The following is a 13249-nucleotide window of genomic DNA, read 5'->3' as shown; positions in this document are numbered from 1 at the left end:
ACTTAGAAAGTATAGAGGAATTGCTGGCGGAGAACCATGCACACTGCCCCTGTCTCTCCACTTAGATGTCTTAACAATCTCTTTCTACTTGTTTTCTGTGTGATATTTGAATAAAAAGCCCAACATTAATTAAATATTTGTCCTACATATAAACATGGAGACCTTACATTTTATTTTCACTTACTTTTCTTCTCCAGTGTATTGTCTAGTATTTTTATTCTTGTAATAATTATTGGGCTTCTTTTTCTTGTCTTGTGCCAAGAACTGCCAGATACCATAATAATGATATTAGACAGAATACAGGCCTTGAACTTTTGCACTTCATATGATAATAAGCTGAGTAACTATGTTGACTAGAAAATATTGCCATCCTCTGGTCTGGGGAAGTTCCTGTTGGATCCTTTACTTCTCAGAAACCGCTCCCCAGAATGATGTTTGATGCTGTTTTCTAATATCTTAAGTTTTGGTTAGAGGAAACCCAACATACAGTCTTCTTTTTAACATTTAGGTATTTGTGTTGAAGAGATAAAAGTGACAGAAGAAATTAATAACTTACCTTGAGTATTGCTTTTCAGTTTTCATAGACTGTAGCCAAACATTCCTGTTCACCATGTACTGTTGAATTGTGAGCGCCTGGTTCTGTTTGCCATTGGCAGACATTCCTGTGCTTTAGCTCAGCTTGTGTAAATATGTGTTTTGCCTTTGTCCTATTTAAAACTGGTCTTTTTTCTCACCAGTTTTTTCCTTGTAATCTCCATCTCATACCTTTGAAACCTTTTGCAGAGATAAGAAATCACTTTGTAAATTATGACTTGCTCTCTCATCTTATCACAGCTAAAGATTAGATTTGTTAAGGCAGGACCTGATTGTCCATTTTGTGTTTCTACCACAGAATTCTTGAAAATGAATCATAAATAAAAGCCATGTATTATCCTAGTTTTGGAGGCTAAGAAATCAGTATCAAGTAGTCAGCATCTGATGAGGACTTTTTTGCTGTGTTACAAGGTGAAGGAGTGTCACTTGGTGAAAGCCAGTATGCAAAGCAGGCACCGTGGCGCATGCCTTTAACCCTAGTGCTAGGGAGACAAAGGCAGGTGATCTCTATGAATTCTGAGACCAGCCTGTTCTACATAGTGAATTCTAGGCAACGAAGGCTACATAATGAGACTCTGTCTCAAAAAAAAAAAAAAAAAAAAAAAAAAAAGTCGATGTGTATTTCTGGTCAGTTTTTTTTCTTCTTTCTTTAAAGACACTAATCTCATCTTGGGAGTTCCATTCTTTATGGCCTCAGATAATATTAACATTCAAATTTTGTTTCTAACATACAAATTAAGTTTCTAACATACAGTTTTTGGGAGGAACACATTCATGCTAGCCAGAGCCTAAATTTTTTCATGTTTTAGCTTTCTCTGTTAGCATAGTGTCTTATATGTAATTAACAGAGTTTGAACACATTGTAGATATATGATCTTCGGTTGCTTTGCTGTAGCCATGTACTACATAACAGGATTTCAGACAAAGGTGGACCAAATATACAATGATATATACCATAGAACCTAGATTTGTAGTAGGCTTTGCTGCTAGGTTTATATAAGTAACATTTTATGTTTACGTAGTAAAGAACTTACCTCATGACATGTTTCTCAGAACACAGTCTTGTTAAACGGCACATGACTATAATCCCATTTCTAAGATGGGTATGTTACAGCAGGTTGTAGTTTGTAGTCATTAAATTTATGTTCAAATTCTACTGCTAGACTGGTTCTCTACTGTTTACACTTTATTTTTCTCCTTCACAGGACATATTCTGATCTGAATCAATAATTGTAGCTCTCAGGATGTTTGGGGTGGGGTGTTGACTGTAGGAGCACAATACCTCATCACTGAAAGGTTTTTCTCTCACATAGAAAGGTTCATATCATACATGGAGCAGAGTTTAAAGGTTGGTCTGACTTCATGCTGCATCTAGACCTCATTGCTTTCTACAGTTTCATTTCACTTTACCACTTTCAGAATGACAAAGGCTTTCCTTACAGCTTCAAGATAGCTTCAGGTCTTGAAGTATATGTTGATTCAAAGAGTAGCCAGAGGGAGGAAGATACTATTCTTTTTTAATTATCTTTTTTCCTTAAAGAGAGAACTTTCCCCAAATGCTTTCTAACAGATTTCCCTTCAGGTTCCATTGATCATGATTTAATTTTGTACTTTTGTAAGATAAATTACAGTTGCTGTAGTTGGCCTAGGCTAGTCAGGAATAGGTGGCCTAGTAGAGAATTATCACAAGAATTCCACTGGAGTCTGATATGGTGAAGAATATTAGTTGTGAATTAAGTAAACAGTATCCTGCAGATGCAGTCTACCTGTCTCTGGCCCTCTCTTCTGAAAAGTTGATTCCATCATTTTCTAGGAGGAGAAAAGATAATGTATACTATTTCCCTTGAGTTTTTGCTTAGTAACATTTTATTAATTGACTCACTTGTTCTTAAAATAGCAACTGGAGTGCCTATGTCCCTTATGTTATACTTAGCTTTGGGGAAGTAACTGGATAATCAGTGGCCCTGGCATTCAAGTGGGCAGCTGGCCTGCAGTCTGTGTACAGGTAGTGGAGGTAAGGGAGAAGGAAAGAGTTAACTCTGAAATACTGATTTTAGGAAATTTATTTTTCAACAGATGATTTGAGACATGTGGATTTGTGATATGAATTCATTTGAAAAGCCACTTTAGGGTAAGTCGATAATAATGAGGAATTAATGATTTCAAGGTTATACTTCTCCATGGATTTTGAAACTTATATCCAGTGGATTTTATACATTATGTTCATGTATTAGAAGTGCTTGTTGTTTTAGGTTTTTTATAGACAGAATTACACTATGTAGTCCTGGCTAACCTCAAACTCAACAGAAATCCACTTTCCCCTCACTACCAAGCTGGGATTAAAGATATGTGTCACCATGTTCACCACTGGAATGATTTTGTACTAAGTTATTACTTTAATAAAATTTGAGAAATAAAGCAATAAAGTATAGTCTTAGTACTACTCTATTAGTATGTTTATATTTATTTCTCATTAGCAAGTCAGTTTGAAAACTAAATGAAGACCAGGTTCAGGAAAGAACCTTTAGCTAGAAGTAAACTCACGGTCTTCTCATGTGACTGGGAAATCACTTACAGTACTGGTGTTGAAGATCCTGGAGTAAAGTTTGTATTGAGCTTCTCTGTTCCAGATGGTCATTTTCATTGCATCAGTACATATATAAAAGAATCTTTATTGTTTCATCTAAGAAAGCACCTTTAGAAATACCACTATTTATTGAGTGTGCATTATTGCAGTTGAACTGTAAGATGAGTGTACTTCCTTTTAAAGAAACAATGAGGCCACACGGGTTTTGGTTGTTTGTTGCAAATAAGATAAATTGACCTTTTGAAGTCCACATAACTAATAAGTATTAGAACTGAAATTTGAATGTAAACATTTGCCTTATTAATGAACTTAAATATTTCCTTGTTTTAATGTGTACGTTGTATTGGTGTTCCTAAGACCACCCTTAGGTTTTCTGATTGGCTTGGAGAACTCAAAAGGCTTCAGCACAGTAATACTAATAACTGCAGAAATACATTGCAGCAAAAGGACCCAAAATCTTGAGGACACCAGGAGTGAGCTTGCATGTATCCTCTTCCTGAGGGATAGCAGTGTGTGATTAGTTTCTCCAGCAATTGTGCTAACACAGGAAATACTACCAACCAGGGAAAGTCAGAAACTCATGCCCAAGGTTTTTACTAGCACTGGTCACATATAGGTACCTTGTATTTTGCACATACCAAAATTCCAGAGTCACAGAAGGAAAAGATGTTTAACTAACCAAATTGTGTGTGCAGTTAAGTGGGGTACACTTGTTATTTAGAGGAAGTTTTGTATCACTATGGAAAACTGTTTATCATTCAACTTCTCTGAGCTAAGGGCCAACTTTGTATACCACACCTTTCCAAGGAGAGCAATTTCAGGCCTGCTTGTTGTGTTAACTTCCTTTATACATTGATTTTTTCATTTGAAGAAGTTAACAGTTATTTATGTTCTGACAAAGAAAAGAAGTAGGTGCAGTGGCAAACTAATTTTTATTTTGTTTTTGGCTTGTTTGTTTTGTTTTTCAAGACAGGGTTTCTCTGTGTAGCCGTGGCTAGCATGGAACTTACTCTGTAGACCAGGCTGGCATTGAAATCAGAGATCTGCCTGCCTCTGCCTCCTGAGTGCTGGGATTAATTAAACCAAAATTTTAATATTACATTTTGAATGGTTTAAGTTGCTACTGATAATGTTAAGAAAACTCACATGACCTCCTGGCTATGATCCATCATAGCAAAAGATAGAGCTGCAGATAGTGGGAAGACACGCTGGGTGTGGTGCCTTCACTTGGAATTTTAGCACTTGGGTGGATGCAGGCGAAGACCTGTCTTAAAGCTGGGGATGACTTGATGGCAGAATACTTTTTTTTTTTTTTTTAACTGCAAGGTCCTGATGATCAACATTAGTGGGTTAGACAGAAAGAACATTTTTGTTGGGTATGATACCTACTCTTATAATCGCAGTGTTTAGAAAGTTATCGTTGGGAGGTTGAGTGCTGGGCCAACCATAATGAGACTTTGTCTTAAAAACAAACAAGGAAAAGCAAACAAATAAACAAGGGGGCTGGGGAGATGGCTCAGCCTGGCTGCTCTTCCAGAGGTCCTGAGTTCAATTCCCAGAACTACATGGTGGCTCACAACATGGGCTCTGTAATGGGATCCAATGCCTTCTTCTAGTATGTCTGAAGACAGCTACAGTGTACTCATTAAAAATGAAATAAATGAATCTTTAAAAAAAAAAAGGGTACATAGCATAGAGATGCTTATTAGAGAGGCGAGGAGCATAAGGACAGCAGTTCTGATTGCTCATAGATTTCATTTGAATGACAGTAGCTTTTGGAATAGAGCTTTTAACAGTTAATCTAAAAATTTAGAGGAAAACCAATGAGAAAAATAGCCAAGGCACTCCTGAAAAAGTGGGGAAAGGGCTAAGGCATGGCAGAGGCAGGTGGATCTCTGAGTTTGAGGCCAGCCTTGTTTACATAGGATCCTAGGATAACTGGGACTACATAGACCCTGTCTTCAAAAAAATCAAAAACAAAGAAATAATGAAAAGTGTACATCAAGATGGCTTAGTAGGTTAAGACACTGGTTCCTAAGTCTGATGACCTGATTTCAGTCCCCAGCGTTTTCCCAGGTCCTCAAAGACAACTTATTTTCTGAACTTAGAAGCCTTCCACCTGGTAGAAAGAGAGAATGAATTCTAGCAAGTTGTCCTCTAACTGTGATACATCCTTCCATATAAATTGTAATGCTTCTGGGAGTGGGGGTTGAGACAGGCTCTCTGTGTGTAGGTAGCCTTGGCTATCCAGGAGTTTCATCTGTAGACCAGGCTGGCCTTGAACTCAGATCTTCCTGCCTCTGCCTCCTGATTGCTGAGATTAAAGGCATGTGCCAACATTTTAAAATAGTTGAGACCTTTTTTTTTTAACCCATATATCAAGAGTATAAGCTAGTTATTATAATTCAGATAGCAGTTTTACATGTGAAGAGATGGCTCAGCGGAATGGAACATAGAGACTCAAAGACTTAGTCCACAGCAGGGTGAGTACCCCGTGCCTTTAGAAAAAGATGACTTGTTATTTGACACTTTATCCTTTTGGGAGACAATAACATTGGCCCCCTACATTTATAGAAAAGGCAAAACATTTCAAGTTTGATATAAAAACATTACTGGTAATGATTTCCAGGTAGAAGTATTTCTTAAGATATGAGAATTGATACTTTTTGAACCATAAATGGTATTCTTTATTAAAGGTAAACTGTGAACTAGAAAAAGATTACAGGTAGAACTTATAATTGACACAACACTATATAAAGAATTTCACAGAAAGAAAAAGACAAAACAAATTACCTAATAGAACATTGGGCTGGATTTCAGTAGGTATGTGAGAACAAAAAATGGAATGATCACCAGTTATAGCAGAGACGGTAGAAAACTAAACACAAAGCTGGATGTGGTGCTGGACGATGGGAGATGAGGCTGGAGGATCTGCAGTTGGAGGCTAGCCTGGATTAAATGGTGATATCCTCTCTCAGCAAGCAAACCATAGATGCAGCTACAAAAGATAGTGATTACACATGAAGATTATCAAAAATAAAAACTCATGTCAATAGTGTTGCTAATGTAAATACATCAAACTTATGAAAGTATGTGTTTCTCCTGACTGGGCACCAGACTGTGTGTTGGAGCTCTGGAGTTCTTGTGATGATGACTCAGGAACAAAAGAGAGTGTTCACATTTTTAAGTGGATTGTTAAATAGCAATGATTTGTAATGTAAAATAGAATTTCAGTATCTATAAGTAAATGGTTGGAATGTTGCTGCATTCATTTATGGCTGTTTTATTCCTATAACACTAGAATTCAGAAGTTTACTATTTGATTCTTTGCCAAAAACAATTTGCCTAATCACTGCCCTAAGTAAATTCTCTTGTACTTTTGTTGAGATCTGGTTGCCACAAAGTGCTCAAAATACAAAAACAAGTGTTGAAGTATGGTCCACCTGTCTTGAATGATGACAAAAACACTTCGGCACTAATAGCGGAATATAGCTGCGACAGTGGTTTATGGCAGTCCTGAGATTTTACTTTGCAGTGTTTGAAGAAGATAGATTTATTTTTATGTCTGTGAGTATATGTGACTATTCTATCTACATGTACACCTACATGCCAGAAGAGGGCATCAGATTCCATTATAGATGGATGTGAACCACCATGTGGTTGCTGGGAATTGAACTCAGGACTTCTAGAAGAGCAGCCAGTGCTCTTAACTGCTGAGCCATCTTTCCAGCCTCCCTGAAGGGTTCTTTATATTTAGCATATGTCATTTTTTAAGTAGAAATAGAAAATTTCAAGATACTGTTAGAAGCCAAGTCAGTTTATCACCTTTAAGAACTGGTATACCAGTGAATAGGCTCAACATTGCATGCCCCCAGTACGCACACTTTTTCTGGTGAGCATTAAGAGTCTCTGTCTATCAGTATTCCAAGTGAGCTCTGGTCTCCTAACCTCTAAACCTGGGATAATAACTCAGAGAAGTAGTTCAGTGATCACAACAGTAATTTTTTTTTTTTAAAAAATTCTGAGTAGTGTTCCACTCTGTGTGTGTGTGTCTAAGTCTAATGCTTTCAACTCTGAAACATTGAATGTAGATGATATACTCAATGTTTTAGATTTTGGAACATTTCAGATTTAGTGTTGTGGAGCTCAAAAAATTAAGTCTGTGCAAATATTACAAAATCTGCAAAGCTCTAAAATCTCGAATAGTTAGTTTCTGAAGCATTTTATATGAAGGATGCTCAAAGATACTTTAGAATGTTGCATACAGTTGTTAGGTAGACATGTTTTCTCCTCAGATGTCTCAATGTGGAAAGACGTGGTTTTTAGATGTAAATGAACTAACAATATATATTAGTGTAATGGTCATTGGGTCTTAAAGAATTGGTCTGGGGAGATACTTGGTTGGAAAAGTTCTTTACTAGGACGAATGAGATCCTGTGTTTGATTCCTAGCTCCACATAAACCTATTGTGCCCACTTATAATCCCAGCACTGGAGTGTTAGAGGCAGGAGGAGTAGAAGTTTAAGGTCATTCTTGGCCCTTTAGGAATTTTAGGTCCTCTTGGTCTACATGAGACTTTGTTTTGTTAGTGTCTTGGGTTTTGTTCCACCCCCACCCTCCAGCATTAGCCATCAGACTCTTTGTTAGACAGTTTTCCATGTGAAATGGCTCAAATATAAATGTACATACCTAGCTTCCGTGGTGAGAGCCATTGTTTTGTGACATTGTGTTCTGTAACCCTTTCATGCTCTTCTATAGTCACTACTCACTGCATGTGACACAATCAAATGAATAGACGTGGTGTTGAGGGAGAAAAAGTCTGTAGTACCTTTGTTTTCTCTTACCTTGCCATCAAAAAATGCTGTTCTGATGAAAGACCATATGTAGGAGATCAAAGTCCCCGGAGATGTGAGCAGAAGTAATTTATGTTACAAGTGTCACTTAATACCTCTTTGGGTGACTCTGGCTGTTGTCTAGCAACTTTGTAAAGAATTACTCTAGGTCTTTTACTGATGCACTCACCTGCCCTGGGTTGTTCAGCTCATTCATCTTTGCCGACTACCCTGTAGGAAGCTTCCCAGCACCTGTCAGCCTGCTTCTTCAGGCGTTGCTCACATGACTTTCAGCATGGGGCCCATGTACAAGGGGTTCCCTTAGTTTTCTTGATTGAATACACTTGATTTGTTTCTGGCGTAGTGAGCAGCAACACTGGCTTTTGTGTTATTCAATGACATGATTCTCAGGCTGCTCCAGAGCTCTCCAAGGTAAATATTGACTTGTTAGAAACAATTTTACTCAGTGTATCCCTGTCACTTTCTGATGACAATTTAAGAGTATCATAGAATGTAGAAGAGTGGGCAGTAGAAATTAAAAGCTTAGGACATCGAGTTTAGGAGTAAGTCTTAGAATCCCTTCCCTTTCCTGCAGTGAATTCTGGGAATGTTTTCTAGGTGAGTAGTGACTTGAGGTTTGTACGTTGGATTTGGTGGGGAAAAGAGGACAGGAATTAGCTCGAGAGACTACAGTACCAGCTGGAGGAGAACTGGATATTCAGACTGGGATCATTGTTTCCTGAAGATCTTGGGCTGATTAATTGCTTTTGTCTTAGAACTCAGTAAAACAGTTGGAGAGAAAAGAATTCAAGACCCATGTTTTAGCCGGGTGGTGGTGGCGCACGCCTTTAATCCCAGCACTTGGGAGGCAGAGGCAGGCAGATTTCTGAGTTCGGGGCCAGCCTGGTCTACAGAGTGAGTTCCAGGATAGCCAGGACTACACAGAGAAACCCTGTCTCGAAAAACCAAAAAAACCAAAACAAAACAAAACAAAAAAAACCCATGTTTTGATGAGATTGAAGTAGTAGCTTTCTGCTGTTTTAATTTACATATTCGATTACAAGAAAATAAGCACATTTTTACACATTTTTATTGGCTATTTAGATTTCTCTTCGGTAAAGGCCTGTTTACACTGTTTAACCCATTTTCTATTGAATATTGCTTTATAGGAGTTATTTATATAATAATGGACTTTCTTGTTAATGATATTAATTCATATTTTAATATTTATATGTTAAATTATTCATATGATCCATTTCTTAGGTATTGAATTTAAGAGTCTTTTCCCCCCTTTTCTTTTTATAGGATATGACTGTGATTTCTGATGAAACCAGATTGGAATAATTTTCATATTTGTATATTTATATATATATATATATACACATATATATATTTTAAAATTTTACATTTGATTTAAAGTGCCATGAGAAAATTTGCATATTGCAAGGTGGTTCTAGCCACCTCCTTGGTTTGGGTACTCTTGGATATGTTCCTGCTGCTTTACTTCAGTGAGTGCAACAAATGTGAAGAGAAGAAGGAGCGAGGACTTCCTGCTGGAGACGGTGAGTGCCTTTATTCAGCTGCCTTCTTGAGTATAGTGGTCATTTCTATTGTATTTCAAATTTAGATTTATAGCTGAATATTTAACAGTTTATATTATATTTTATATAAAATTTAAATTTATATATAGATTTAAGTTTTAAATGAATAGTAATCCCTAAGTTCCTATGTGGTGACTATATTTCTAACAGTGTTGGTTCTTCTGACAGTTGAATGTTAAAAGTGTCATTGACTTTGCTCAGTTTATTTTTTAAATTTGATAATAGAATTAATTTTCTACAAATTACATTACTAAATGACATAGGAATCTCATAGTTGGAACTACCAAAATTGTACTGAAGATTGGTCTAATGCCATAATGCAGAGTGGAACATTAAAACTTTGTTAGCAGGTATCCTGTCTCCTGTTTGACTCTCATTCTCTAGAACAGTGGTTCTGAATCTACTAATGCTACAACCCTTTAACACAGTTCCTCTTGTTGTGCTGACCCCAACTATAACATTATCTTCATCGCTACTTCATAACTGTAATTTTAGTACTGTTATGAATCATAATATAAATATCTGTGTTTTCCAGTGGTCTTAGATGACCCCTGTGAAAGGGTTATTCAATATTCTCATTTTTTTTTGTTTGTTTGCTGTTTTGTTTTGTTTTGTTTTGAGATAAGAGTTTCTCTGTCCTGGAACTCTGTCTGTAGACCAGGCTGGCCTCGAACTCAGAGATCCACCTGCTTCTGCCTCCCAAGTGCTGGGACTAAAGGTGTGCGCCACCATGCCTGGCTTGGCATTTTACTTTTTGAAGAAATTATATGTAGTTATTATTTCAGTACTAATTTACTTTGACTCTTCAATTTTTATAAGGAGGAAGATACTTGGTTCTTTAAAATTTGTGATCTAAAAGCTATTTTTTGAGTTAGAAACTGTGCCTGTTTAATTAGAATTGTTATAGGTAGGTTTACATAACTAGCTCTGCTTAGTTGCTGGAACAGGATGTTAGTAATACCTAGGTTAGCGTCAGTCTACTTATACATTCATACACATTCACAAAATACTACTTTTATGGTTCTGCTACTGCACAACATTACTGAGTAACAAAACAATGCCTTAACTGGTAGTAGAGCTATACATCTGTTTCCTTTAGACCAGAGGGCAAGTGTTTCCTCTCACTGGCAAGAAACTGCTGTGCAGTCAGTGATTCTAATCACTAAGCCATCTTTCCAGCCTGAAACTGGTATTCTTTTTCCAGAGTGGCTTTCCTCTCCTTCACCCCACTTTAATGTATTGTCAGTTAGAGTTGGAGCTTATGGTGTCTTGTCTGGAATGCAGAGGCTTAAAAGCAAGAGAAAATAGAGACTCTGTAGCCCATGAAAACTCAATTAGAGAATGTGTTTAAAGCTCTGATAGGTGCTGGACAAGAACAGAAAAGTTTTGAGCTGGAGAGATGGCTTAGCAGTTAGGAGCACACTAGTTGCTCCCACAGAGGACCTGGGTTCAGTTCCTGGGTTCCCTGCATCCACACAGTGGCTTACAACCATCTGTAACTCCAGTTCCAGTGGATTTGACAGATAATGTATATGCAAAGCACTCATACATATAAAATACATCTACAAAGAATTTCTACCTTTAAGAAACTTGTCAAAGATGAGCATGCTGCCTACACAGTAGCCAGAAGAGGACTGTGTGGCATGCTGCAGATTTTGGCTCATCTGCAGGTAGTGGCACACCCTCAAAGGATTTCAGACAAGGTGTTAAATCATCTAACAAGACTGGTGGGACTTTTGAATAAATAGGTGATTGTGTGCTAGAAGAGAACTGAGTAGAAGAGACATGGGTACATGGACTAGTTGCAGCATGTCATAAAAGCTTGAAAGAAAGAGAGAGAGAGAGAGAGAGAGAGAGAGAGAGAGAGAGAGAGAGAGAGAGAGGAAAAGTTTTAAGTTGACCTTCATGTCTCCTTGCTTAAACAGATTGCTGAGGCAGACTCCCCATCGGAGGAGCAGTCTGGGTGAGACTCTGGGTCTTAGAAGGTTAGGGATGAGTTTTGTGCACGTATTACTGACATGCAGTTTGTTTTCCTCCCCTTCCCCTCTTATACATCCACACACAACAGTGCCCCCCCCCCTTCCCATTTTCTTCTTTGGTCCTTTAAATGCTGGGATAGCAGGTGTGTACCACCATGTTTGGCAAGATGAATTGTTTATGATTTGTTTGGTAATAAGGTTTCTGATGACCTTTGTAAGTGCCATTTCAGGGAATGTAAACATGGAAGGAATGTAAACATGATTGGGTGTTCTATTGAAAACCGGAGCTGTGCAGCTTCTTTAGGCTGCTTCAGCATGAAGGAAGTGGGTAATACAATGTGTTAAAGGAATATCCAAAATTTAAAGTTTTTGGGTTTTGGCACATGTGTGTATGTGTGCATTGAGAGAGAGAAGGATTTTGGTAAAAAGGGGGAAGAGGAAATTATCAGCAGGTAGGACAGTATAGTATTGAAATCACAAGAAAAGGGTTATTCTCCTAAGGTCAATATAGTTTTGAAACACTAGTGACATAGACTTCAAAGAAAAGGAGCAACTTTTGTACGAAAATACAAAGTAATGGAGAAATGGTTGGTAATAACAGCATGAAACGTGGTGATAATGCTTTGCTTATGGAATAAAAACTGAACACAGAATCTCAGAAAAGGTGATGAGGTTCATGGCTCTGGAGGAGAGCTGTATTTGAGTCAGATCTTAAGGGGGAGATGGAGGAAGTAGTTTTGTGATGGCAAGGGCATCTGGTCTTGAACTGAGAAGGACGTTAGCAGTGGGAGAGCATTACTTCGGAGAAACACACTAACTTTCTGCCACTGAGGCATTATGAAAGGTAACTCACTGTTCTTTAGCCATGATAAGGTCAGTGCATCATGGCCAGGGCAGAGTATGTAGTAGAGGAAGCTGCTCATCTCTGATGGCCAGGAAACAGTGAAGGGTGAGGTGGGGACCAGATGTGAATATCCCTTCCTGAATACATACTCACTTGCTAGTCCCACCTCTTAAAAGTTTCGCTTGCTTGGCAGACAGTGAGCAGGATTTTTTTTTTTTTTTTAAACTATATTACTCAAGCCTTCTATGATGTCAAATATTTTAATCTCTACCTTAAAATCACAGCAACAATGAGAAAACTATATTTGTTTTCTTAGTGAATCTGTGGATACATTTTATATTCTTGAGAGAGTTGTTGGAAACACACTGAATAGCTTCCTATTTTGCAACTCTGGTGTTCCTTCTGCTACTCTGTTCTTAAGATCTCTGCTGAGCGGTCTCTATAAATTGGCTAAGTTTTAGAAGCTATGCTTAGTGCTTCCCATAACTTCAGTTAACTCAGTCATTCTGGATTTCTGATGGGGTTGAAGACCTATAGTCTCATAACCAATCCTGGCTATTTACTTTGAGAGAAAAGATCTGAGTAGATGGTTTTCAGCTGACATTCATTCTAAAGCCAAAAGCCAGGATCAAAAGTAAGTGTTTTAGTTAGAAGAGATGACAGAGGTTCTGGTTAGTCAACAGAATGATGGACTGGGTATTAGGACTATCTTGTACCTCACTGGTACAATTAGGAATAAGTATGCTCTAATTGTATTTTGAGAGAAAAGTTCTACTTTAACAGGAAAAGTGATATGTAGGAGGAGCTAAGTG

At 37.7% G+C, this 13249-nt stretch overlaps 1 protein-coding gene across 4 annotated transcripts in view; it reads left to right on the top strand.

The window, feature by feature from the left end:
* The window catches only part of Galnt1 (polypeptide N-acetylgalactosaminyltransferase 1), a 91410-nt gene that overhangs the window by 30958 nt on the left and 47203 nt on the right, over positions 1-13249 (top strand). For 3 of the 4 annotated variants that reach the window (XM_076912894.1, XM_034517838.2, XM_076912895.1), the window contains 2 exons: positions 2671-2725; positions 9319-9575. In XM_076912894.1, coding sequence (XP_076769009.1) covers positions 9437-9575 — 139 coding nt within the window. In that variant the 5' untranslated portion in view covers positions 2671-2725; positions 9319-9436. The remainder of the gene's footprint in view (positions 1-2670; positions 2726-9318; positions 9576-13249) is intronic. The other variant, XM_076912896.1, reaches the window with a different exon arrangement.

This window comes from Arvicanthis niloticus, chromosome 14 (assembly GCF_011762505.2).
Source record: "Arvicanthis niloticus isolate mArvNil1 chromosome 14, mArvNil1.pat.X, whole genome shotgun sequence".
NCBI lineage: Eukaryota > Metazoa > Chordata > Mammalia > Rodentia > Muridae > Arvicanthis > Arvicanthis niloticus.
The sequence above is the reverse complement of the archived record's forward strand: the minus strand, read 5'-3'. Positions and strand labels throughout refer to the sequence as shown.